This window comes from Bombina bombina, chromosome 5, assembly GCF_027579735.1.
Source record: "Bombina bombina isolate aBomBom1 chromosome 5, aBomBom1.pri, whole genome shotgun sequence".
Lineage (NCBI taxonomy): Eukaryota > Metazoa > Chordata > Amphibia > Anura > Bombinatoridae > Bombina > Bombina bombina.
The window spans coordinates 162,609,901-162,637,478 of NC_069503.1; the positions used below are offsets into that span (position 1 = coordinate 162,609,901).

Sequence of the window (27,578 nt, forward strand, 5' to 3'; positions counted from 1 at the left end):
GATTCTACGTTGATATGCGCTCCGCAGCAGGTTGGAGCCCGGTTTTCCTCTCAGCGTGCAGTGAATGTCAGAGGGATGTGAAGAGAGTATTGCCTATTTGAATTCAATGATCTCCTTCTACGGGGTCCATTTCATAGGTTCTCTGTTATCGGTCGTAGAGATTCATCTCTTACCTCCCTTTTCAGATCGACGATATACTCTTATATATACCATTACCTCTACTGATTCTCGTTTCAGTACTGGTTTGGCTTTCTACTACATGTAGATGAGTGTCCTGGGGTAAGTAAGTCTTATTTTCTGTGACACTCTAAGCTATGGTTGGGCACTTTTATATAAAGTTCTAAATATATGTGTTCAAACATTTATTTGCCTTGATTCAGGATGTTCAACGTTCCTTATTTCAGACAGTCAGTTTCATATTTGGGATAATGCATATGAATAAATCATTTTTTTCTTACCTTAAAATTTGACTTTTTCCCTGTGGGCTGTTAGGCTCGCGGGGGCTGAAAATGCTTCATTTTATTGCGTCATTCTTGGCGCGGACTTTTTTGGCGCAAAATTTTTTTTCTTGGTTTCCGGCGTCATACGTGTCGCCGGAAGTTGCGTCATTTTTGACGTTTTTTTTGCGCCAAAAGTGTCGGCGTTCCGGATGTGGCGTCATTTTTGCCGCCAAAAGCATTTAGGCGCCAAATAATGTGGGCATCTTTTTTGGCGCTAAAAAATTTGGGCGTCACTATTGTCTCCACATTATTTTAGTCTCTTTGTTTATTGCTTCTGGTTACTAGAAGCTTGTTCACTGGCATTTTTTCCCATTCCTGAAACTGTCATTTAAGGAATTTGATCAATTTTGCTTTATATGTTGTTTTTTCTATTACATATTGCAAGATGTCCCAGATTGACCCTGAGTCAGAAGATACTTCTGGAAAACCGCTGCCTAGTGCTGGATCTACCAAAGTTAAGTGTATTTGCTGTAAACTTGTGGTATCTGTTCCTCCAGCTGTTGTTTGTAATGAATGTCATGACAAACTTGTTAATGCAGATAATATTTCCTTTAGTAATGTTACATTACCTTTTGTTGTTCCATCAACATCTAATACTCAGAGTGTTCCTGTTAACATAAGAGATTTTGTTTCTAAATCCATTAAGAAGGCTATGTCTGTTATTCCTCCTTCTAGTAAACGTAAAAGGTCTTTTAAAACTTCTCATTTTTCAGATGAATTTTTAAATGAACATCATCATTCTGATAATGATTCCTCTGGTTCAGAGGATTCTGTTTCAGAGGTTGATGCTGATAAATCTTCATATTTATTCAAAATGGAATTTATTCGTTCTTTACTTAAAGAAGTCTTAATTGCATTAGAAATAGAGGATTCTGGTCCTCTTGATACTAAATCTAAACGTTTAAATAAGGTTTTTAAATCTCCTGTAGTTATTCCAGAAGTTTTTCCTGTCCCTGATGCTATTTCTGAAGTAATCTCCAGGGAATGGAATAATTTGGGTAATTCATTTACTCCTTCTAAACGTTTTAAGCAATTATATCCTGTGCCATCTGACAGATTAGAGTTTTGGGACAAAATCCCTAAGGTTGATGGGGCTATCTCTACTCTTGCTAAACGTACTACTATTCCTACGACAGATAGTACTTCCTTTAAGGATCCTTTAGATAGGAAAATTGAATCCTTTCTAAGAAAAGCTTACTTATGTTCAGGTAATCTTCTTAGACCTGCTATATCTTTAGCGGATGTTGCTGCAGCTTCAACTTTTTGGTTGGAAGCTTTAGCGCAACAAGTAACAGATCATAATTCTCATAGCATTGTTAATCTTCTTCAACATGCTAATAACTTTATTTGTGATGCCATCTTTGATATCATTAGGGTTAATGTCAGGTATATGTCTCTAGCCATTTTAGCTAGAAGAGCTTTATGGCTTAAAACTTGGAATGCTGATATGTCTTCTAAGTCAACTTTGCTTTCACTTTCTTTCCAGGGTAATAAATTATTTGGTTCACAGTTGGATTCTATTATCTCAACTGTTACTGGAGGGAAAGGAACTTTTTTACCACAGGATAAAAAATATAAAGGTAAATTTAGGTCTAATAATCGTTTTCGTTCCTTTCGTCACAATAAGGAACAAAAGCCTGATCCTTCACCCACAGGAGCGGTATCAGTCTGGAAACCATCTCCAGTCTGGAATAAATCCAAGCCTTTTAGAAAACCAAAGCCAGCTCCAAAGTCCACATGAAGGTGCGGCCCTCATTCCAGCCCAGCTGGTAGGGGGCAGATTACGATTTTTCAAAGAAATTTGGATCAATTCAATTCACAATCTTTGGATTCAGAACATTGTTTCAGAAGGGTACAGAATTGGCTTCAAGATGAGGCCTCCTGCAAAAAGATTTTTTCTTTCCCGTGTCCCAGTAAATCCAGCGAAGGCTCAAGCATTTCTGAAATGTGTTTCAGATCTAGAGTTGGCTGGAGTAATTATGCCAGTTCCAGTTCTGGAACAGGGACTGGGGTTTTATTCAAATTTCTTCATTGTACCAAAGAAGGAGAATTCCTTCAGACCAGTTCTGGATTTAAAAATATTGAATCGTTATGTAAGGATACCAACATTCAAAATGGTAACTATAAGGACTATCCTGCCTTTTGTTCAGCAAGGGCATTATATGTCCACAATAGATTTACAGGATGCATATCTGCATATTCCGATTCATCCAGATCACTTTCAGTTTCTGAGATTCTCTTTCCTAGACAAGCATTACCAGTTTGAGGTTCTGCCGTTTGGCCTAGCAACAGCTCCAAGGATTTTTACAAAGGTTCTCGGTGCCCTTCTGTCTGTAATCAGAGAACAGGGTATTGTGGTATTTCCTTATTTGGACGATATCTTGGTACTTGCTCAGTCTTCACATTTAGCAGAATCTCATACGAATCAACTTGTATTGTTTCTTCAAGATCATGGTTGGAGGATCAATTTACCGAAAAGTTCATTGATTCCTCAGACAAGGGTAACCTTTTTAGGTTTCCAGATAGATTCAGTGTCCATGACTCTGTCACTAACGAACAAGAGACGTCTAAAATTGATTTCAGCTTGTCGAAACCTTCAGTCTCAATCATTCCCTTTGGTAGCCTTATGCATGGAAATTCTAGGTCTTATGACTGCTGCATCGGACGCGATCCCCTTTGCTCGTTTTCACATGCGACCTCTTCAGCTCTGTATGCTGAACCAGTGGTGCAGGGATTACACAAAGATATCTCAATTGATATCTTTAAAACCGATTGTACGACACTCTCTGACGTGGTGGACAGATCACCATTGTTTAGTTCAGGGGGCTTCTTTTGTTCTTCCGACCTGGACTGTGATTTCAACAGATGCAAGTCTGACAGGTTGGGGAGCTGTTTGGGGGTCTCTGACAGCACAAGGGGTTTGGGAATCTCAGGAGGTGAGATTGCCAATCAATATTTTGGAACTCCGTGCAATTTTCAGAGCTCTTCAGTCATGGCCTCTTCTAAAGAGAGAATCGTTCATTTGTTTTCAGACAGACAATGTCACAACTGTGGCATATATCAATCATCAAGGAGGGACTCACAGCCCTCTGGCTATGAAAGAAGTATCTTGAATACTGGTATGGGCGGAATCCAGCTCCTGTCTAATTTCTGCGGTTCATATCCCAGGTATAGACAATTGGGAAGCGGATTATTTCAGTCGCCAAACGTTACATCCGGGCGAATGGTCTCTTCACCCAGAGGTATTTCTTCAGATTGTTCAAATGTGGGGGCTTCCAGAAATATATCTGATGGCTTCTCATCTAAACAAGAAACTTCCCAGGTATCTGTCCAGATCCAGGGATCCTCAGGCGGAAGCAGTGGATGCATTGTCACTTCCTTGGAAGTATCATCCTGCCTATATCTTTCCGCCTCTAGTTCTTCTTCCAAGAGTAATCTCCAAGATTCTGAAGGAATGCTCGTTTGTTCTGCTGGTGGCTCCAGCATGGCCTCACAGGTTTTGGTATGCGGATCTTGTCCGGATGGCCTCTTGCCAACCGTGGACTCTTCCGTTAAGACCAGACCTTCTGTCACAAGGTCCTTTTTTCCATCAGGATCTCAAATCCTTAAATTTGAAGGTATGGAGATTGAACGCTTGATTCTTAGTCAAAGAGGTTTCTCTGACTCTGTGATTAATACTATGTTACAGGCTCGTAAATCTGTATCTAGGAAGATATATTATCGAGTCTGGAAGACTTACATTTCTTGGTGTCTTTCTCATCATTTTTCCTGGCATTCTTTTAGAATTCCGAGAATTTTACAGTTTCTTCAGGATGGTTTGGATAAAGGTTTGTCTGCAAGTTCCTTGAAAGGACAAATCTCTGCTCTTTCTGTTCTTTTTTACAGAAAGATTGCTAATCTTCCTGATATTCATTGTTTTGTACAAGCTTTGGTTTGTATAAAACATGTTAGTTATTAAGTCAATTTCTCCTCCTTGGAGTTTGAATTTGGTTCTGGGGGCTCTTCAAGCTCCTCCGTTTGAACCTATGCATTCACTGGACATTAAATTGCTTTCTTGGAAAGTTTTGTTTCTTTTGGCCATCTCTTCTGCTAGAAGAGTTTCTGAATTATCTGCTCTTTCTTGTGAGTCTCCTTTTCTGATTTTTCATCAGGATAAGGCGGTGTTGCGAACTTCTTTTAAATTTTTTCCTAAGGTTGTGAATTCTAACAACATTAGTAGAGAAATTGTGGTTCCTTCATTGTGTCCTAATCCTAAGAATTCTAAGGAGAGATCATTGCATTCTTTGGATGTAGTTAGAGCTTTGAAATATTATGTTGAAGCTACTAAGAATTTCCGAAAGACTTCTAGTCTATTTGTTATCTTTTCCGGTTCTAGGAAAGGTCAGAAGGCCTCTGCCATTTCTTTGGCATCTTGGTTGAAATCTTTAATTCATCATGCTTATGTTGAGTCGGGTAAAACTCCGCCTCATAGGATTACAGCTCATTCTACTAGGTCAGTTTTTACTTCCTGGGCGTTTAGGAATGAAGCTTCGGTTGATCAGATTTGCAAAGCAGCAACTTGGTCTTCTTTGCATACTTTTACTAAATTCTACCATTTTGATGTGTTTTCTTCTTCTGAAGCAGTTTTTGGTAGAAAAAGTACTTCAGGCAGCTGTTTCAGTTTGATTCTTCTGCTTATAATTTCATTTTTTTTCATTATAAGATTTAAACTTTATTTTGGGTGTGGATTTTTTTCAGCGGAATTGGCTGTCTTTATTTTATCCCTCCCTCTCTAGTGACTCTTGCGTGGAAGATCCACATCTTGGGTAGTCATTATCCCACACTAGCTCATGGACTCTTGCTAATTACATGAAAGAAAACATAATTTATGTAAGAACTTACCTGATAAATTTATTTCTTTCATATTAGCTAGAGTCCATGAGGCCCACCCTTTTTTGTGGTGGTTATGATTTTTTTGTATAAAGCACAATTATTCCAATTCCTTATTTTTTTATGCTTTCGCACTTTGTGTTATCACCCCACTTCTTGGCTATGCGTTAAACTGATTTGTGGGTGTGGTGAGGGGTGTATTTATAGGCATTTTGAGGTTTGGGAAACTTTGCCCCTCCTGGTAGGAATGTATATCTCATACGTCACTAGCTCATGGACTCTTGCTAATATGAAAGAAATGAATTTATCAGGTAAGTTCTTACATAAATTATGTTTTTTTACCTCTATGATTACCTTTATCTATGCCTCTGCCTACTGCCGATTATTGCAGTGCTTTTTCCAACGTTGCATTTTAGCCAATTAGTGCTGGTTCCTGTAAAACAGTTATCATTCTCCACAGTGATGCACAATGTTTTCTATACAGCACATAACTAGCACTGTCTAGCTGTTCTGCAATATTTAAAAAGCTAATAGAAAGCACTGAGATAAGGGGTGGCCTACGGGAGCTTAGAAACAGGCAAATAAAGGTTATAAAGTATATTAACTATATTGCCCATTTATACAAAAGTTAAAAAAAAAAAACGAATTGCAAAGAAAAGCAGGTCACACATGCATACTCTCTATTTTATTGTAGAGTATAATTGATCTTTCTGTGGTCAGTGGAATTAATATATTTTATTTAAGGACTATCTTCTAAACCTTGCAAAACAGAAAATATAACATTATTAGAATGAATGTTTTGCCTAGTGATAAAAACTTTGCAATGAACTGTATTTATCTTACCGCTGCTATGGCAAATTAGAGACACATATAAATGAGGCATTGATCAAGCAGTCACTGTGTAGAACGTTTCAAGTTTAGCATTCTGAATCCTGCATGGTGCATTTAAAGGGACATTAAACACTAAATAAATGCGAGATAGAATGATGCAATCAAAGAAAAGATTAGTCTGAGAATAACATGTAGATGTATTTTTAAAAGTTTAATTAGCTGTTTAAATATTGACAAAATAAGTGTAAAGTTTTAGGGGTAGATTTATCAATTGTCTGGCAGACATGATCCGCTGTAGCCGATCATGTCCGCCCGACATCGATAAATGCCGACAGCATATGCTGTCGGCATTTATCATTGCACAAGCATTCGCGGGCCAATCTTCCGCTAGCAAGGGCTGTCCGATCGGGATGATTGTTGTCTGCCACCTCAGAGGACCTGAAACTTCAGGGGTAGATTGCAACATCCGCTGCTTGATAAATCTACCCCTTAGTATCTATAAAACAATGGGGGCTGCCATGTTGTAACTTAGGTTACCTTCTCTGCTGTGGCCAATCAGATACAGTTATAAATAGGTCGCTAGAGTGTGCAGCCAATGGCTGTGTGGAATAAAACAGTGTTCTGCATTTCCATTTCTAACAAAAACTGAAACGCTCACAATTTCAGATTGGAATTACAGGAAAAGAGGACAAAATAAATCAAAAAAGTATATTGCAGAGTCTTTTTAAATATACAATTTATCATTTTATATTACCATCTAAAAAGGGTTTAATACTGTGTACAGTTCTAGAGACCATTTCTTCAGAAAGATATAAATAAACTAGAAGCTGTCCAAAGGAGGGCTACTAAAATGGTACATGGTCTAAAATATAAAACGAACAAAGAAAGACTATGATCTAAATATGTATAGTTTAGAGGATAGAAGGGAAAGAGGTGACATGATAGAAACCTTAAAATATATGAAGGAACTTAATAAAATAGAAGCTGAAAGCATTTTTCACAAAAAATAAATGCCAAAACAAGGGGTCACAATCTAAAGTTAGAGGGTAGCAGATTCAGGAGAAATGTGAGGAAGTATTTTTTTTACAGAAAGCGTGGTGGATCCATGGAATAAATTTCCATTTGAGGTAGTAAACACAAAGACTGTAAAGGAATTAAAAAATGCCTGGGACATGCATAAGGCTATCCTAAGAAAAAAGTAACGTAATATGGGTAGACTTGATGGGCCTTTTTGGTTCTTATCTACCGTCAAATTCTATGTTTTTATATGTTTCTATATGTCCCTTTAAGTCTCTCAGGGGCAGTGGAGAATCACAAGCCTTTCGATCTCACAATACTGCCAGGAACCTTCTGGCCACAACCCAATGTTTTTAGTAACAATTTTTTTTTTTTTTTTTAAAAAGCTCATTCACGTAAGGCAACAAAAGTATTAAGCATACTGCCGAACTTTTTAAAAGTAATTTGTAAGCGTCTCTCACAGTCTACATGTTTACCTATTGCCGAACATCTTCAATTATATGACCATACACTCTTATGGAGAATTAATGCCTGATATTTAAAATCTCACTGGCATGAACAGAAATCACGCAAAATCTTTTGTGATGGATTTTTTTGTTAGACCTTGTGTTGTAATTTAGAAGTCTCTGTTTCAGATAAAGAACACTACATAGCAACATAAACGTTTCTCAAGATAACATTTGAGTTTCTAATTTTTTTTAAAGGGCCTCGCCATACCGACAAGACTTCTTAAATTAACTCACGTGAGCGGCAAGGTTTTGACTATCAGGCTCTTAGTGAGAGTATATATAAAATTCAGTTCAGCCCTAGATATGATATGCATTTTATATTTACTATTCCATTGTCCTTAATTTAATAAAAGGATCACTATAGTTATTATTACGTTCTATTAATAGTCTGGAGTTGCCATACTATGCTAACAAGAAGTGTTTTGAGGATTTCCGCATCAGAACGGCCATAAAAATATAAATGAGTGAATACATATATGAAATGTGGCATAAAACATGATTTTACCACAAAGCCTTGGTATTTTACAGGAAGCGGTGAGTTCTGAGTATGGAGATGACGCTGGCAGTGAGCTGGGTTTGTGATACACAGCAGATGTTCAGCTCTTGTGCAGCATATACATAATGATCATGACATATTTGTAATAGATCCTTACATACAGGACACAAATGAATCAATTTCACAAAACTGGAGCTGCTTCAGCTGACAAATGTGCGCTGGTATTACAAGTTGAGCGCTATCCAAACACATTCTTGCGTTCGCATTGCATGGAAGCGGTCACGAGAGCAGACTTCCATAGGCTCCTTGTTCTAATGCGTCAGACAGGCTGAATCCCTATCGCAGCAAAGGGGGTAAGTCGCACAGCAATGGGCAGCAAAGTGTAGATATATATATATATATATATATATTTATGTGTTTAATATGTGTATTAATCACGATTTTGTAAAAAATTACTATAACACCTTAATTTTTCAATAAAACGTTTATTTAACACTACAGAATCTTACTGTACATGTTTCTCAATGTCAAATACACTATTGGAGCATAAAAATACAAACAACAAAATAGTTCAAATAAAATTAGCTGCCTGTGCTGTGGTTACATAGTAACATCATGTTGAATATATTATTATTTACAATACACTTCACAATGCATTCTACAAGCAACCCTTAAAGGAATAGTCTAGTCAAAATTAAACTTCCATGATTCAGATAGAGCATGCAATTTTAAGCAACTTTATAATTTACTCCTATTATCAAATTTTCTTCGTTCTCTTGCTATCTTTTTAAAAAACAAACAAAGAAGAATGTAAGCATATGATCCGGCCCATTTTTGGTTGAGCACCTGGGTAGCACTTTCTGATTGGTGTCTAAATGTATCCAACCAATCAGCAAGCGCTACTCAGGTGCTGAACCAAAAATGGGCTGACTCCTAAGCATATATTCAAATAAAGATAGCAAGAGAACAAAGAAAAATTGATAATAGGAGTAAATTAGAAAGTTGCTTAGAATTGCATGCTCTATCTGAATAATGGAAGTTTAATTTCTTCTGTTATGTGTGATCAGTCCACGGGTCATCATTACTTCTGGGATATAACTCCTCCCCAACAGGAAATGCAAGAGGATTCACCCAGCAGAGCTGCATATAGCTCCTCCCCTCTACGTCAGTCCCAGTCATTCTCTTGCACCCAACGACTAGATAGGATGTGTGAGAGGACTATGGTGATTATACTTAGTTTTTATGACTTCAATCAAAAGTTTGTTATTTTACAATAGCACCGGAGCGTGTTATTACTTCTCTGGCAGAGTTTGAGGAAGAATCTACCAGAGTTTTTTACTATGATTTTAACCGGAGTAGTTAAGATCATATTGCTGTTCTCGGCCATCTGAGGGAGGTAAAAGCTTCAGATCAGGGGACAGCGGGCAGATGAATCTGCATTGAGGTATGTAGCAGTTTTTATTTTCTGAATGGAATTGATGAGAAAATCCTGCCATACCGTTATAATGACATGTATGTATACACTTCAGTATTCTGGGGATGGTATTTCACCGGAACTACTCTGTTAAAAGTCACTAATCCTTTTAATAAGTATTTATCATGTTAAACGTTTTTGCTGGAATGTAGAATCGTTTACATTTCTGAGGTACTGAGTGAATAAATATTTGGGCATTATTTTCCACTTGGCAGTTGTTTGGTTTTAATTATGACAGTTTCGTTTCTCTTCACTGCTGTGTGTGAGGGGGAGGGGCCGTTTTTGGCGCTCTTTGCTACGCATCAAAAAATTCCAGTCAGTTACTCTTATATTTCCTGCATGATCCGGTTCATCTCTGACAGATCTCAGGGGTCTTCAAACTTCTTTAGAGGGAGGTAGATTCTCTCAGCAGAGCTGTGAGAATTTTATATTGACTGTGAATAAAAACGTTGCTCTGTAATTTTTATGTCAAATTTAATTATTGTTATTTTTCTAATGGGAACAAACCTTTGCTAAAAGTTGTGTTGTTTTAAAGTTTGATGCTATAACTATTTTTCAGTTCATTATTTCAACTGTCATTTAATCGTTTAGTACCTCTTTGAGGCACAGTACGTTTTTGCTAAAAAAGATTATAACCAAGTTGCAAGTTTATTGCTAGTGTGTTAAACATGTCTGACTCAGAGGAAGATATCTGTGTCATTTGTTCCAATGCCAAGGTGGAGCCCAATAGAAATTTATGTACTAACTGTATTGATGCTACTTTAAATAAAAGTCAATCGGTACAATTTGAACAAATTTCACCAAACAGCGAGGGGAGAGTTATGCCGACTAACTCGCCTCACGCGGCAGTACCTGCATCTCCCGCCCGGGAGGTGCGTGATATTATGGCGCCTAGTACATCTGGGCGGCCATTACAGATAACATTACAAGATATGGCTACTGTTATGACTGAAGTTTTGTCTAAATTACCAGAACTAAGAGGCAAGCGTGATCACTCTGGGGTGAGAACAGAGTGCGCTGACAATACTAGGGCCATGTCTGATACTGCGTCACAGCTTGCAGAGCATGAGGACGGAGAGCTTCATTCTGTAGGTGACGGTTCTGATCCAAACAGATTGGATTCAGATATTTCAAATTTTAAATTTAAATTGGAGAACCTCCGTGTATTACTAGGGGAGGTCTTAGCAGCTCTCAATGATTGTAACACCGTTGCAATACCAGAGAAACTGTGTAGGTTGGATAAATACTTTGCGGTACCGGCGAGTACTGACGTTTTTCCTATACCTAAGAGACTAACTGAAATTGTTACTAAGGAGTGGGATAGACCCGGTGTGCCGTTCTCACCCCCTCCAATATTTAGAAAGATGTTTCCAATAGACACCACCACTCGGGACTTATGGCAAACGGTCCCTAAGGTGGAGGGAGCAGTTTCTACTTTAGCTAAGCGTACCACTATCCCGGTGGAGGATAGCTGTGCTTTTTCAGATCCAATGGATAAAAAATTAGAGGGTTACCTTAAGAAAATGTTTGTTCAACAAGGTTTTATATTGCAACCCCTTGCATGTATCGCGCCGATTACGGCTGCGGCAGCATTTTGGATTGAGTCTCTGGAAGAGAACCTTAGTTCATCTACGCTAGACGACATTACGGACAGGCTTAGAGTCCTTAAACTAGCTAATTCATTCATTTCGGAGGCCGTAGTACATTTAACCAAACTTACGGCTAAGAACTCAGGATTCGCCATACAGGCACGTAGGGCGCTGTGGCTAAAATCCTGGTCAGCTGATGTTACTTCTAAGTCCAAATTACTTAATATACCTTTCAAGGGGCAGTCTTTATTTGGGCCCGGTTTGAAAGAAATTATCGCTGACATTACAGGAGGTAAGGGCCACGCCCTACCTCAAGATAAAGCCAAAGCTAAGGCTAGACAGTCTAATTTTCGTCCCTTTCGGAATTTCAAAACAGGAGCAGCATCAACCTCCACTGCACCAAAACAGGAGGGAGCTGTTGCTCGTTACAGGCAAGGCTGGAAGCCTAACCAGTCCTGGAACAAGAGCAAGCAGGCCAGGAAACCTGCTGCTGCCCCAAAGACAGCATGAACCGAGAGCCCCCGATCCGGGACCGGATCTAGTGGGGGGCAGACTTTCTCTCTTCGCCCAGGCCTGGGCAAGAGATGTTCAGGATCCCTGGGCGCTAGAGATCATATCTCAGGGATACCTTCTAGACTTCAAATTATCTCCCCCAAGAGGGAGATTTCATCTGTCAAGGTTGTCAACAAACCAGATAAAGAAAGAAGCGTTTCTACGCTGTGTACAAGATCTGTTATTAATGGGAGTGATCCATCCGGTTCCGCGGTCGGAACAAGGACAAGGGTTCTACTCAAACCTGTTTGTGGTTCCCAAAAAAGAGGGAACTTTCAGGCCAATCTTAGATTTAAAGATTCTAAACAAATTCCTAAGAGTTCCATCGTTCAAAATGGAAACTATTCGGACAATCTTACCCATGATCCAAAAGGGTCAGTACATGACCACAGTGGATTTAAAAGATGCTTACCTTCACATACCGATTCACAAAGATCATCACCGGTATCTAAGGTTTGCCTTCTTAGACAGGCACTACCAGTTTGTAGCTCTTCCATTCGGATTGGCTACGGCTCCAAGAATCTTCACAAAGGTTCTGGGTGCCCTTCTGGCGGTACTAAGACCGCGAGGGATTTCGGTAGCTCCGTACCTAGACGACATTCTAATACAAGCTTCAAGCTTTCAAACTGCCAAGTCTCATACAGAGTTAGTTCTGGCATTTCTAAGGTCGCATGGATGGAAAGTGAACGAAAAGAAGAGTTCTCTTTTTCCTCTCACAAGAGTTCCATTCTTGGGGACTCTTATAGATTCTGTAGAAATGAAGATTTACCTGACAGAAGACAGGTTAACAAAGCTTCAAAATGCATGCCGTGTCCTTCATTCCATTCAACACCCGTCAGTAGCTCAATGCATGGAGGTGATCGGCTTAATGGTAGCGGCAATGGACATAGTACCTTTTGCACGCCTACACCTCAGACCGCTGCAATTGTGCATGCTAAGTCAGTGGAATGGGGATTACTCAGATTTGTCCCCTACTCTGAATCTGAATCAAGAGACCAGAAATTCTCTTCTATGGTGGCTTTATCGGCCACACCTGTCCAGGGGGATGCCATTCAGCAGGCCAGACTGGACAATTGTAACAACAGACGCCAGCCCTACTAGGTTGGGGCGCTGTCTGGAATTCTCTGAAGGCTCAGGGACTATGGAATCAGGAGGAGAGTCTCCTTCCAATAAACATCCTGGAATTGAGAGCAGTTCTCAATGCCCTTCTGGCTTGGCCCCAATTAACAACTCGGGGGTTCATCAGGTTTCAGTCGGACAACATCACGACTGTAGCTTACATCAACCATCAGGGAGGGACAAGAAGCTCCCTAGCAATGATGGAAGTATCAAAGATAATTCGCTGGGCAGAGTCTCACTCTTGCCACCTGTCAGCAATCCACATCCCGGGAGTGGAGAACTGGGAGGCGGATTTCTTGAGTCGCCAGACTTTTCATCCGGGGGAGTGGGAACTTCATCCGGAGGTCTTTGCCCAAATACTTCGACGTTGGGGCAAACCAGAGATAGATCTCATGGCGTCTCGCCAGAACGCCAAACTTCCTCTCTACGGGTCCAGATCCAGGGATCCGGGAGCGGTTCTGATAGATGCTTTGACAGCACCTTGGAACTTCGGGATGGCTTATGTGTTTCCACCCTTCCCGCTGCTTCCTCGATTGATTGCCAAAATCAAACAGGAGAGAGCATCAGTGATTCTAATAGCGCCTGCATGGCCACGCAGGACTTGGTATGCAGATCTAGTGGACATGTCATCCTGTCCGCCTTGGTCTCTACCTCTAAGACAGGACCTTCTGATACAGGGTCCATTCAAACATCAAAATCTAACTTCTCTGAAGCTGACTGCTTGGAAATTGAACGCTTGATTTTATCAAAACGTGGTTTTTCTGAGTCGGTTATTGATACCCTGATACAGGCTAGGAAGCCTGTTACCAGAAGGATTTACCATAAAATATGGCGTAAATACCTATACTGGTGCGAATCCAAAGGTTACTCCTGGAGTAAGGTTAGGATCGCTAGGATATTGTCCTTTCTACAAGAAGGTTTAGAAAAGGGTTTATCAGCTAGTTCATTAAAGGGACAGATTTCAGCTCTGTCCATCTTGTTACACAGGCGTCTGTCAGAAAATCCAGACGTCCCGGCCTTTTGTCAGGCTTTAGCTAGGATCAAGCCTGTGTTTAAAGCTGTTGCTCCGCCATGGAGTTTAAACTTAGTTCTTAACGTTTTACAGGGTGTTCCGTTTGAACCCCTTCATTCCATTGATATAAAATTGTTATCTTGGAAAGTTCTGTTTTTAATGGCTATTTCCTCGGCTCGAAGAGTCTCTGAGTTATCAGCCTTACATTGTGATTCTCCTTATCTGATTTTTCACTCAGACAAGGTAGTTCTGCGTACTAAACCTGGGTTCTTACCTAAGGTAGTCACTAACAGGAATATCAATCAAGAGATTGTTGTTCCATCCTTGTGTCCAAATCCTTCTTCAAAGAAGGAACGTCTTCTACACAATCTGGATGTAGTTCGTGCCCTCAAGTTCTACTTGCAGGCAACTAAAGATTTTCGCCAAACTTCTTCCCTGTTTGTCGTTTATTCTGGACAGAGGAGAGGTCAAAAAGCTTCTGCTACCTCTCTCTCTTTTTGGCTTCGTAGCATAATACGTTTAGCCTATGAGACTGCTGGACAGCAGCCTCCTGAAAGAATTACAGCTCACTCCACTAGAGCTGTGGCTTCCACTTGGGCCTTTAAGAATGAGGCCTCTGTTGAACAGATTTGCAAGGCTGCAACTTGGTCTTCGCTTCATACTTTTTCCAAATTTTACAAATTTGACACTTTTGCTTCTTCGGAGGCTATTTTTGGGAGAAAGGTTCTTCAGGCAGTGGTTCCTTCTGTATAATGAGCCTGCCTATCCCTCCCGTCATCCGTGTACTTTTGCTTTGGTATTGGTATCCCAGAAGTAATGATGACCCGTGGACTGATCACACATAACAGAAGAAAACATAATTTATGCTTACCTGATAAATTCCTTTCTTCTGTTGTGTGATCAGTCCACGGCCCGCCCTGTTTTAAGGCAGGTAAATATCTTTTAAATTATACTCCAGTCACCACTTCACCCTTGGTTACTCCTTTCTCGTTGATTCTTGGTCGAATGACTGGGACTGACGTAGAGGGGGAGGAGCTATATGCAGCTCTGCTGGGTGAATCCTCTTGCATTTCCTGTTGGGGAGGAGTTATATCCCAGAAGTAATGATGACCCGTGGACTGATCACACAACAGAAGAAAGGAATTTATCAGGTAAGCATAAATTATGTTTTTGACTTGACTATTGCTTTAATGAACATATATAAATAAAATATAATGTAAAATGTAATAAAACTCAATGTTATGAGTCACAGAAGTTAAAAAAAAAAAAGTCAGTAAGGCACTTTACAGTTTTTGTACAATACTCACTTTATTGCTCACAACTTTGAGCTGTCCCAACACCACACCACTCCCAGATGAATGCTCCCACACACACTCTGCAATATCTTCCAAAATAGCCGTTTCGCGGGCATTCTCATGTCCGCCCACGGCCGCACACTGGTCAGTTTTTAGATAGCAAATGTGTGCTGTTGAAATGGATTTCTTTTGTAGAAGACTTCTTAGTGTAGTATAATGAAGTAAGGAATTCCTGCTTACCAACGTAGACCCCAATCATAGGAGGTAAGGTATCTGCTCGACATGGGTAAAGATCATTGTGTCTTTTAATCCTTGCGTTGTGACCTTCGGATTTCCTAGACCACTTGTTGTTCCCTTGGTTTGGAAGGTGCCAATGAATTCACTGGTAATCCTGGACTCTCTGTTGTTCTTTCATATGTTGGTGAGAATCTTTGTCCCCTCAGATGGTTCTTCCTCCATTCTGAAATTTTGACCTTTATGTTCTCCCTCCAACTCCTAATCCACAGCACTCGTCTCTGTCCCGGTAAATCCGCTCTGTACAATCACCTTCCCCTAGCTTAAAAATGGTGCCAATCAATTTGTGTCCGGATTAGTGAGTGAAGTGACATTCACTCACTGTGGGTTGTAAGTAGCGAAGTTAGCTCATTGTATTTGCAAAATGTACATTCCTACTGCAGCATTGACAAACATTTTGGGCTATGTGCTAAAAATATTATCTGAAGGAATATTATATATCCATGAAAAGTTATTCCTCTAGAGATGTAAGGACCTCATTAGTGCTTAGATTGTTACCTCTGAGAGGGTAAACAGGGACAGAGAGACAGATTAGAGAGAATAAGTGAAAGTGGAGAAGAAAGAGTTAATAGAGAGTGGAAAGAAAAAAATAAATATAGAAGATATATGAGAGCAGAGAAAGTGTAAAAAGAAGAAGATATTGTCTGAGAGAGAATGGAGAGGGTAAAAAAGAGAAATTGAAGAGGGGAGGGAGTGGAGAAAGAGTTGAGAAAGAAGGGAGAGATGATAATTATTAAAGCCCCCCACCCAAAAAAAAACCCTCCAGGTTTGCTATGACCTTCCATGACTGTCAGCACTCTCTGCATTCCCTCAGTTCAGCTACTTTTTTTTCTATCCAGCTGTTATTTTCCCCAAAACCCCTTTTGTTAATTTATTACTGTATGTAACATTATTTAATTTGTTATGATAGAAAATACAAACAATATAAAAAATTACTACATAAGGTGTTTCAAAATGGCTAAACATATGTAAAGAGAGGTGGAGTAGTAGGTGTGGTGTGGGCATATAGTGGGTTTGGTGTGGGCGGAATCAGAAGTGGCGAGTAACATTTTGCCCTGGCTAGTAGCTTAGGACTTAAAACTTTAAACCCTGCGTGTGTGTGTATGTTTGTATGTATGTATGTGTGTGTGTGTGTATATATATATGTGCAAACACCCACGTGAACCGCTCATCCAATTAGGTAGTGTAGTCTGACTGGAGTGAATTCCGAAAAAGTTTAAACCTCCAATGGTCCTTAGGCAGGGGGGTTCTAAGATATCAAAGCTTAAGTGGGGCTAGTGAGCGAAGTAAAAACCATCTCTACTGTCCTGGCATAAGTAACAGTTCAAAAATAGAAGTTTGCAGAGGCGGTTGTCAGTTTAAAACATCCAAATGTATTCCAAAAAAGGAAAAGATACATATAGAAGGTACCAGACAAGTTATCCATAGAGTTACAGCAAAAGGAACGCTAACATGTTTTGGCACTGGGCCGTAATCATAGCTTATCATAGCTAATCCTAAGATATCAAATGCACAAATTGATTGCATAATTTAACATAAATTGATTAAATGATCATTTAAGCAGCAAACATTGAAAACGTTTAATATTAACTGTTAGTTAGCCAGGTGGTCAGTTAAATCAGCCAGATGGTGTACCCACTAGAAAGGCCCTAGGGAGAACAGTATTATCAGTTAAAACAGTTTTGGTTCATATATGTAGCAGGGTTATCCTTGATAAATCAGTAGGGTACAGTTTCTAAGTTCTGGGAATTAGCTATTGCTCAATTTGCAGAGCTAAATTACATGGACGGGGGAAAAATAATGAAAGTATGTTGCAAAGTTGTTTTATTATGCATATTCATAACTAAACATTTTATATACAAAGGTATCATTTTTAAGGGCTATTGAGCCAAAAAAAATCTCTCTCTCAGTGGGGTATATTCTAATCATTTTGAAAATGTATTAAATGATTTATCTACAAATACTTGAAGGGTGAATTTTATATAGAAAAAAACACATTGATCAGCTTTTCTGAAATATTAGGGTATATTGCAATGTCTCTTAAATGGACAGTCTACATTGTTTTAAAAGCTAGATAATCCCTTTATTACCCATTCCCCAGTTTTGCATAACCAACACAGTTATATTAATATACTTTCTACCTCTGTGATTACCTTGTATCTAAGCATCTTCTGACAGCCCCCTTATCACATGACTTTTTATTTATTATCTATAAACTTGCATTTAGTACTGTGTTGTGCTAACTTTTAACCCTTTCGCGACCGGGTTATAAAGTCTACATCGGAACACTGTTCCGATGTAGACAAATTGAAATCACGATCGCGAGATTTCAATGATGGGATCGGGTCTGGGGGGCGTCCCTATGACGCTAGGAACGCCCTCCAGACCGCAATCAAATCCTGCAAGCGCATTAGGCTTCAGGACAGCCGTTGGCTATGACGTTGTAGTCCGTCATAACGGCTTTAAAGCCCAGCGCCGCTGTGACGGGATACAACGGCATAACAGCGCTAAAAGGTTAAATAACTCTTCGGGCGGTAACACAATGTTATCTATATGGCCCACATGAACTAGCAGTCTCCTGTTGTAAAAGCAAATTAAAAAACGTGATAAGAGGCTGTCTGTAGTGACTTAGAAACAGACAGAAATGTAGAGGTTTAAATGTTATAAAGTATATTAATATAACAATGTTGGTTGTGCAAAGCTGGGGAATGGGTAGTAAAGGCATTATCTATCTTTTTAAACAATAACAATTTTAGTGTAGACTGTCCCTTTAAATAATTTAATAATTTCTATAAAGTATTATTCGGTTGCAACTTTCATTACAGCGTTTAAATATATCTGGTGTATTCTGTGGCTTCCTGTTCTTTGTGCTGGGATAGTCACACCCATGTTTCATTATTTGTACTGCAGCAACCCTATTTAGTTATGTCAGAATTGTGCTGCCGAGTAATTTATTTAGTATGACTGAAAGAGCATCTCTTGTTTGTAAACACTGGCGGTACCATTGTTGCCCATTAAATGGGATCTGAAAATGTTTATAGGTAGTTTCTAAAGAGACATAAACATGTGTAAAGAAAGTAGCCATTTTGGAAAAGGTAGTGTAATTGTATTTACCATTTTAATGTATTTTTAATAAAAAAAAAAATTTTATTTCAGTCCTGGCAGGCAATATATTCAGTGTTGTCAGGGATTTGCCCTCTTGAGAATGAACGCAGCTCTTGCACAAGTATTGGCACTGGATTAGCTGCAGATGCACTTTTATGCCACATAGAGACTACTATACAAAGGTTTAATTAATTTGATCAGCATTGCATAAACATGCCCTGTGAATGAGCACGGGTACTGATTTGTGGGTTTGTCCCATGTACATACTACAGAGCTTACTTGCCAGTCACCACCATTGTTAAAGGGATAAGAAAGTCAAACTTAAACTTGCATGATTCAGCTAGAGCAGGTCATTTTAAGACACTTTTAAATTAATTTCTATTTTCAAATGTGCTTCGTTCTCTTAGTATCCCTTGTTAAAAAATGAATACGCACATATCATACACTAGTGGGAGCTGCTGTAATTGGTGCCTGCACACATTTGTCTCTTGTGATTGGCTAAATAGATATTTTCAGCTTCCTGTCAGTAGTGCAATGCTGTCCCTTCAGCAATGGATAACAACAAAAGAATGAAGACAATTTGATAATAGAATTAAATTGGAAAGTTGTTTAAAATTGTATGTTCTATCTGAATCATGAAATACATTTTGGGCTTTACTATCCCTTTAAAGTAGAGCTTGACACTGTGTTGATGGTTGTTGCATCCATATTGGAGTTTAAAAAAAAAAAAAAAATTCTTGCTGCGTGCTACTGTCATTACATGTCCCTTTAAAGGGACATGAAACCCAAATCTTTTCTTTCAACTTTCTAATTTACTTCTATTATCTAATTTTGCTTCATTCTCTTGATATCTTTTGAGGACAAGCATATCTAGATGTGCATTGCTATTTCTTCAACTTAGGATATCTAAAGAATGAAGTAAATAAATGTTGTTTAAAATTGTATTATCTACCTGAATCGTGAAAAAAAATATTTGGGTTTAGTGTCCCTTTAAGTTTAGATTATTTCTCTTGAGTTGACCCATTTTAACCCACCTATTAAACAGGAACAATTCTGTAGGGCTCTCTTAGACTGGAGGACAGTATAGTTTTATGCCATATTCTCTTAACAGCCAATAGTTTAAACCATTCCCATTACAATGAGCAGACTCCATATTTAAAAGTAATTGGATCATCATGGTAATTGTCTTTTTGTCTTCACAGGATTGTCAGATGACGAGGACTTAAATTTCATACTTAAAGGCAGCGAGCTCTTCAAACTGAAGTCCGAGTCATGGAGGAAATCGAGGTTCTACAAGCTTCAGGAAGACTGCAAGACTATCTGGCACGACTCCAAGAGAATCCTGAGGTCCGGCACCCAGACATGTGAGTAATTACACAGTTACACCAGAGGGCCATTGTCATCTATTACTTAGGGAATGGAAGGTCATTGAACAAGTGTAAATACATCTAGAGACAGTCATAGGTAAGTCTAAATATAAAGGGCCCAGTCTCTGTGACATTGAGAATGTCAAGCCTGGGACTAGTTTGTGTTTTAGTAGTTACTGATGCTATTTTATACACATTCCTATCCAGTCTTACCAACGTGAACTTGCATCCCTTCAGTTTAAAGGGATATGAAACAGTCTGCAGATGCGTGAGAACTGAGGATGCAACTACACAAACAATTGCTTGGGCAATGGTAAATGCAGGCAGTGGATTTTACCGCCAAGCTGCCAGCAGGATAGGTTTCCAGTTGGGAAACCAATTTCTGACCTAGTATTTTTCAATATAATTTTACTGCAATTATAAATGAACACTTAGATGATACTATTTCATATAACACATTTCATAGTTTAAATGTGTGATTTGAACTTTATTTTAAAGGGATGTTAAACAGTCTGTGTCATAGTTGTAATAAAAAAGCACTAAGATGTAGGAATGCGCATTCTGTTCTTTTGTGAGGATCCAAATGCAGAAGTAATGTGGATTGGTTCCTGTAAAAGATCCCCACACTAAGATAGCTGCAAATTCAGATCTTAGAGTGGAGATCTTTTACAAGAATCAATCGGGCTATGAAAATATCTGAAGGGCATGAGCCGCTGCATACATCCCTACTAAACAGTAGCTTATACTATTATAATAGAAATCATTGAAATGTATATTCAACATTTTAAATCGATTTTACCTTTTCTTTCTTTTTCTTTTTTTTTTTCTTTACTTTTATTTGGGCGGTGTTCATTATTTCCTGTATCATTCCTACAAGGACGCTGTGGTCTCTACAGGAAGGTTTATCTAGCTTGGTCATAAAACTTCTAGAGTAACATGAGCTGGTTTACAATAAAGTGAATAGACTAGATAAACAGTCCGATTTGCCCATGCTCAGAACAGGAAGAATGCAGCCTAAGTTGCTAAGATGTCCATTCTGTCATCACCCTGCTGCACTGAGAATTTCTAAGTGCTAATTTTGCAAGAATACAAGTAAGTTGTTGCTGTTTTAACGCAACTTGTTTCTTTTATTTAACATATTGTTTTTACCAAAGGAGCACTGTTTAATATCCCTTTAATAAGGGCTGGTATTTTCTAATTTGTGAAAGTGTCTGAAAGGAAAACATTAATTTGGATATTACTTTATATGTACATAAATAGTATATATACATTTTTTATTTAGATAAAATTGTTAGCGCCAGTACAATCCCCTTGAAGAATTAGCCGGCTGCCACCAAGGCTGCATTTCTATTTGTGGAGCGATTGGACCAGTCCATGAGATAGCGATCACCCACCCCTTCCTTGCCACTAATATATATGCAGTCTATTTGAAGGATCCAAGCAGATGGACTAAAAAAAATAAAGCAGAAGCATGCGTTCGTCAAGGGCAATTACTTTGTCATTAGCCATGTGATTGGCTAAACCGCCCACTGCTGAAAACCTGAAAAAAAACTTGTTTACTGTCCCTTTAATAGAAACATTGAAGTTGATAAATGTGACATAAAAATAATTTAGATATACATAAAGGGCAGCTTGCAAAAACGAACCAAACAAATCCTGTTTAAAGGAAGAAACATACAATATAGTGATGGAGGTAGTGACACGTACGTCGCTGGTCGTTGAGGCTTTTTTGGGTCTATAATAGCAGCAAGACTGCACTATTACAACCTCCCTCCCTCCTGCAGGCCTCCTATTATAGCGAGGTCTTGCTGCAAGAGCTGCGCTATAAAAAAAAAAAAGCAAGCCCCATTGGGGGTTAAAAGTCTAAATACATTTAATTTGGTTGCTTATTGTTAAACCAGTAGTCTCTAAACAGGGATCCAACACATTTTGTTTTGTTTTTAAAGAAAACACAATTGTTTTCTATCCCACAATGTTTAAAGGGACAGTCTACACCCCTATTAAGCGTCGCTTATACTGTTAATTTATCCATGATAGTGCTAACTCACCCGCTCTAATCTTTATCTGTTGATTGTAAAACTGACATCTCTGAAACTAAAAGTTTACTTACAGCCGTTATAAATGGCCGCCAAACTCCGCCCATCCACTTCTCCTTCTAAATTTTTCGGACCTTCTCTATGTAATCCATGCTCGTGCACGGATAGTCACATACGTCACATGCGTGTTAATACGCATGCCCGAATATACAGAAGTGACGTGAAAGCAAAAGTCCGTCTGCGCTTCACGTTTTCTATTCCCCTTATAGTTCCACAACGTGTGCGCATGATCGAAACAACGAAAGCGCGATCAAGTTTTTCCATCCGTGATCTAATTTTGATTGGATGGTTTCAATCAAGAGGCTTGATGATCTAATATTAGGAGGGGCATGGCGGCCATTTACAAGGAAGAAACACTGAGTTTGGGATATGAATAAGTCCGGTGGTGAATCACTATGGTCACTGAAGTGGGGTGAGTTTGAACTATCGGCAGTAGATATAAAATATAAGCGACGCTTAATAGGGGTGTAGACTGTCCCTTTAAATGCATTCTCAATGTTTGCTGTGCGAAAAGTTTTGAAACTAACTAGAAATGCTAGTTTGTGCACAACTAATCCAATTGGACAGATTGCACACTGGATGATAAAAAAAACACCTCCCACAGCTATAATTGTAAATATAGACTCACCCCACAAGCATATAAGCAAAGAAGGATTTTTTTTTCTGCACTTTAACATCTGGTCTTTAAAAAACCTTTGTAAAGAAAAAAAAAAAAAAACATTTAAGGTCCTTTTAAATATCCTTTGTGGGTTATGAGTAATAAACTCCAGTCACCATTGTTTACATTAAAGGGACACTTAAGTCAAAATAAAGCTTTAATGGTTTTGATAGTTGATTTTATTAAAACAAAACTTTCTATGTATTTCTAGGATCCCATTTGCTTCATTCTCTTGGTATATTTTTGTTGAAGAGTTAATTTGTTGGATCAGTTACATGCATGTGTCATTGAACTCGATGGCAGCAGCTTTTGCGACAATGTCTTACATTGTTACAAACATTGTTGAAAACATTACTGCCGTTTAACGACACATGCACTCTCCTGAGCTCCAATAAGCCTCTTCAACAAAGAACAAATCAAATTTGATAATAGATAATAGAAGTAAATTGGAAAGTTTTTTTATAATATAACCCAATCATGAAAGTTTCATTTTGACGCAAGTTTCGGTTTTAAATGTTTATATATCTCTCAGATCCCGACATAACCTGTTCAGCCCACACATTTCACATAATGGGCCAGTTCTCTAAACTCACCACATGGCGAGAAATCGGCTTATTTTACACAGCATTATATTGTAAAGTTAGGGTCTCTCATTAAAGGGATATGAGACCCAGACAATTATTTTGTGGTTCAGACAGAGCACACAATTTTAAAAAAGTCTCCAATTTACTTCTATTGTCAAATTTGCTTTGTTCCCATGTTATTCTTTGTTGAAGAGATACCTAGATAGGTCTCTGTAGCACTAGATGGCAGGAAATAGTGCTGCTATCTAGTGCTCTTGCAAATGGATAACGTTCTTGCACACCTGTCATATAGTGCTGCAGACACGTGCACACTCCTGTGCTTACGTCCATGCTTTTCAATAAGAAATATTGATAATAGAAGTATATTAGAAAGTTGTTAAAAACCCCATGCTTTATCTGAATCATGATAGAAAAATGTTGGGTTTCATATCCGTTTAACATAAAATATATTAGTGAACACTTTATGATATACACCGTTTCCAAGGTAAACATTGTCTTTTAAAGGGACATGAAACCCTAAAATTCTCTTTCGGGATTTAGACAGAGCATGCAATTTTAAACAACTTTCCAATTTACTTTAATTATCTAATTTGCTTCATTCTCTTGATATCTTCTGTGGAAAAGCATATCTAGATAGGCTCAGTAACTGCTGATTGGTGGCTGCACATAGATGCCTCGTGTGATTGGCTCACCCATGTGCATTGCTATTTCTTAAACAAGGGATATCTAAATAATGAAACAAGAAGTAAATTGGAAAGTGGTTTAAAATTGTATTCTCTATCTGAATCGTGTAAGACAATTTTTGGGTTTCATGTCCCTTTAATACAATCCCTGAGTAATACTGTAATACTGACAAAGCATCTTATAGAATCTCGCCAGACCAGAGAGCTTTAGAGAATTGGGCGCAATGAAAGAACAAAGGTAGGTGCGTCCATAATGTGTTAAGCTTTTTTTTTTTTACTATTCAGATGTTTTGCCAACTATGCTTAAAAATAACAAAGGGTGTGAGTAAAGGTCGGAAAAAGTCATGCACACCCTGCAGATGGGACTGCTTAGTATGTATACATGCAGTGTGCAGCTTTATGCGCCTTCATGCAGATAAGGGAGGAGAGCGTTGGCTTTAAGCCCCTCTGTGTTGTGTCTCACATTGTTATGATATTTATATTCTGTAACAACAGGCGGAGTCTGGTTTATGACCTGGTGTGTATTTGGCTGACTCTCACAGTACTGGGGAGAGGCTGCATTCTAAGCTGAGCTGCTATGTTCATAACAGTGTTTCTTCTACAAGATACGACGAGTCCACGGATTCATCCTTACTTGTGGGATATTATCCTCCTGCTAACAGGAAGTGGCAAAGAGCACCACAGCAGAGCTGTCTATATAGCTCCTCCCTTGACTCCACCCCCCAGTCATTCTCTTTGCCTATGCTAGTAATAGGAAGGGTAAAGTGATAGTGGTGATAAAATGAAAGTTTTAATTTCTTCAATCAAGATGTTTTTTATTTTAAATGGTACCGGTGAGAACTATTTTTCTCAGGGAGGATATGGAAGAAGATTTCCCACTGAAAATTGATGATTTTAGCAGCAGTTACTAAGATCAGTTATAGTTCCCACAGATCTGAAGGTAATATGAGAAAATTCTAAAGTGTGGAGGACAGTCTCATGCAACAAGCAGCATTTGAGGTATGTTTCAGCACTTTACTTCTGAGGAAATTTAATATATCAGAACTGGATGATTTGGTTCCTTATAATGGGAACAGGGTAAGCATTAGTCCTGTAATCAATAAGGGTGTTACTGTTTCTCCTGGGGGTTTTTTCTGACTCTGACATATGCAGCTCAAGTAGATACACAGCATGGAATACAGACTCTGGGGCATTTTTACTATTTATCGTAGAGGATAAGTCGTTTTTTATTGCTGAGAAAAGAAGGACTTATATCGTTTGGTGTATTTATTTATTGGGGACCACATGGCTGTTTATAACTGCTTCCCATGTGGTAGTTTAAATTATTAGTGCGACGTCCATTGTGGGCGGGGCCTATTTTCGCGCCTCAGACGCGCAGTTTACTCTGAAGGAGACAGCAGACATTTAGCTCCGGTTGGGCCCTATCTGTGTTTTACACTATCCGGATTGGTGTTGATTCGTTTGACAGTTCTCTGGGGGCAGGTAGGCTCCACAGTAGAGCTGTGGCGAGGTGCAGGGGTCGTTATTTAGCAAGTTGAGTTTTTTTGCTTTAATGTTCCTGTAGAGGGTAATTTCTGTTCTTGCATGTGAGATGCAATAATTTTTGGCAACTCTGTATAGCCATACATAGTTTTTGAGCATTTATAAGCGTTTTTAAGTGTGTGTAGAAAAAGATTGTGTGCTTTTATTTCTTAAAGGCGCAGTACCCGTTTTTTACAAAATTATTTTAGGAAATGAAAGTGTGTCTAAGGATGATTCTCAGTCTGAAGAGAATCAGGATATGCCATCCAATTCTCCCTAAGTGTCACAACCTTTAACACCCACACAAGCGACACCTAGTACTTCTAGTGCGTCTAATTCTTTTACTCAGCAAGATATGACTGCAGTTATGTCAACTACCCTCACTGAGGTATTATCTAAACTGCCAGTTTTGCAAGGTAAACGCAGTAGGCCAGGTATTAATGTAAATACTGAACCCTTTGATGCTTTATTAGCCATTTCCGATCTACCCTCACAGTGCTCTGAATTGGGGGTCAGGGAATTATTGTCTGAGGGAGAACTTTCAGAATCAGGGAATGTGTTACCTCAGACAGATTCGGACTTGGCTTCCTTTAAATTTAAACTTGAGCACCTTCGCCTGTTGCTCAGGGAGGTCCTAGCGACTCTGGATGATTGTGAACCTATTACAATTCCTCCAGAAAAATTGTGTAAGATGGATAAATATCTAGAAGTACCTACTTACACTGATGTTTTTCCGGTTCCGAAAAGAATTTCGGAAATTGTTAAAAAGGAATGGGATAGACCAGGGATACCGTTCTCTCCCCCTCCTAATTTTAAGAAAATGTTTCCTATATCAGACACCATCAGGGACTCTTGGCAAACGGTCCCTAAGGTGGAGGGAGCAATATCTACTCTAGCTAAGCGTACAACTATACCTATGGATAAAAAAATAGAGGGTCTTCTAAAGAAATTATTTATTCACCAGGGTTTCTTGTTACAGCCTACTGCCTGCATTGTTCCAGTAACTACGGCGGCGGCTTTCTGGTTTGACGCCCTTGAGGAGTCTCTGAAGGTAGAGACGCCCTTAGAGGACATTTTGGACAGAATTAGAGCTCTCAAGCTAGCTAATTCCTTTATCACAGATGCTGCTTTTCAGATTGCTAAATTAGCAGTGGAAAATGCAGCGCTATTGTTAAAATCGTGGTCTGCTGATGTATCATCAAAATCTAAACTTTTAGCTATTCCGTTCAAGGGTATTCTGCCCTGAATTGAAGGAAATCATTTCCGACATTACTGGAGGTAAAGGTCACGCCCTACCTCAAGACAAACCTCTTAAGATGAGGGGTAAACAAAATAATTTTTGTTCCTTTCGAAATTTCAAAGGAGTACCCTCTGCTTCCCCTTCCTCCACTAAACTCTGCTGTTGGTGACGAGTGAGTGATGCAAGGGCCAGAGGTGTCACACTAACGCTTGTGACGTGTATTGGCACAGGTGCGTGGCACTTGCACCTATCACCAGCCTTGGATGTGACTGCAAAGCTCAGTGCCTTCATACCGTTTCTTCCTATCCTTGCTACATATGCAATCAAAGAGGCAAATTGCTGCTGCTTGTGCTATTGACAATTAAACTGTGAAATCACTGCTGGGTGTTACTGGTTACAAAGGGGATAAATCACTGCTTTATGTCATTTGAAATAAAGAAGTTAAGGGATATAAAAACCCCAATTTTTCTTTCTTGGGTCAGATAGTGCATACAATTTTAAACATTTCCAATTTACTTCTGTTCTAATTTTTCTTTATTCTCTTGATATCCTTTGTTGAAGGTGCAACAATGCACTACTCGGAGCTAGCTGAACACATTGGTTGAGCCAATGACGAGGGATATATGTGCATCTAGTTCCCAGTAGTGCATTGCTGCTCCTGAGCCTACCTAGGTATGCTTTTAAACAAAAGATACCAGAGTACAAAGCAAGTTAGATACAATAAATCGGATTGTTGTTTAAAATGGCACTCTCTATCTGAATCAGGA

The 27,578-nt window shown here is 39.0% G+C and overlaps 1 protein-coding gene across 2 annotated transcripts in view; it reads left to right on the top strand.

Annotated features, from left to right (window-relative positions):
* Window positions 1–27,578, top strand: part of PLCD1 (phospholipase C delta 1) — a 381,478-nt gene that overhangs the window by 121,741 nt on the left and 232,159 nt on the right. For both annotated transcript variants that reach the window (XM_053713769.1, XM_053713768.1), the window contains exon 2: window positions 19,865–20,026. In XM_053713769.1, the coding sequence (XP_053569744.1) occupies window positions 19,865–20,026 (162 nt within the window). The remainder of the gene's footprint in view (window positions 1–19,864; window positions 20,027–27,578) is intronic.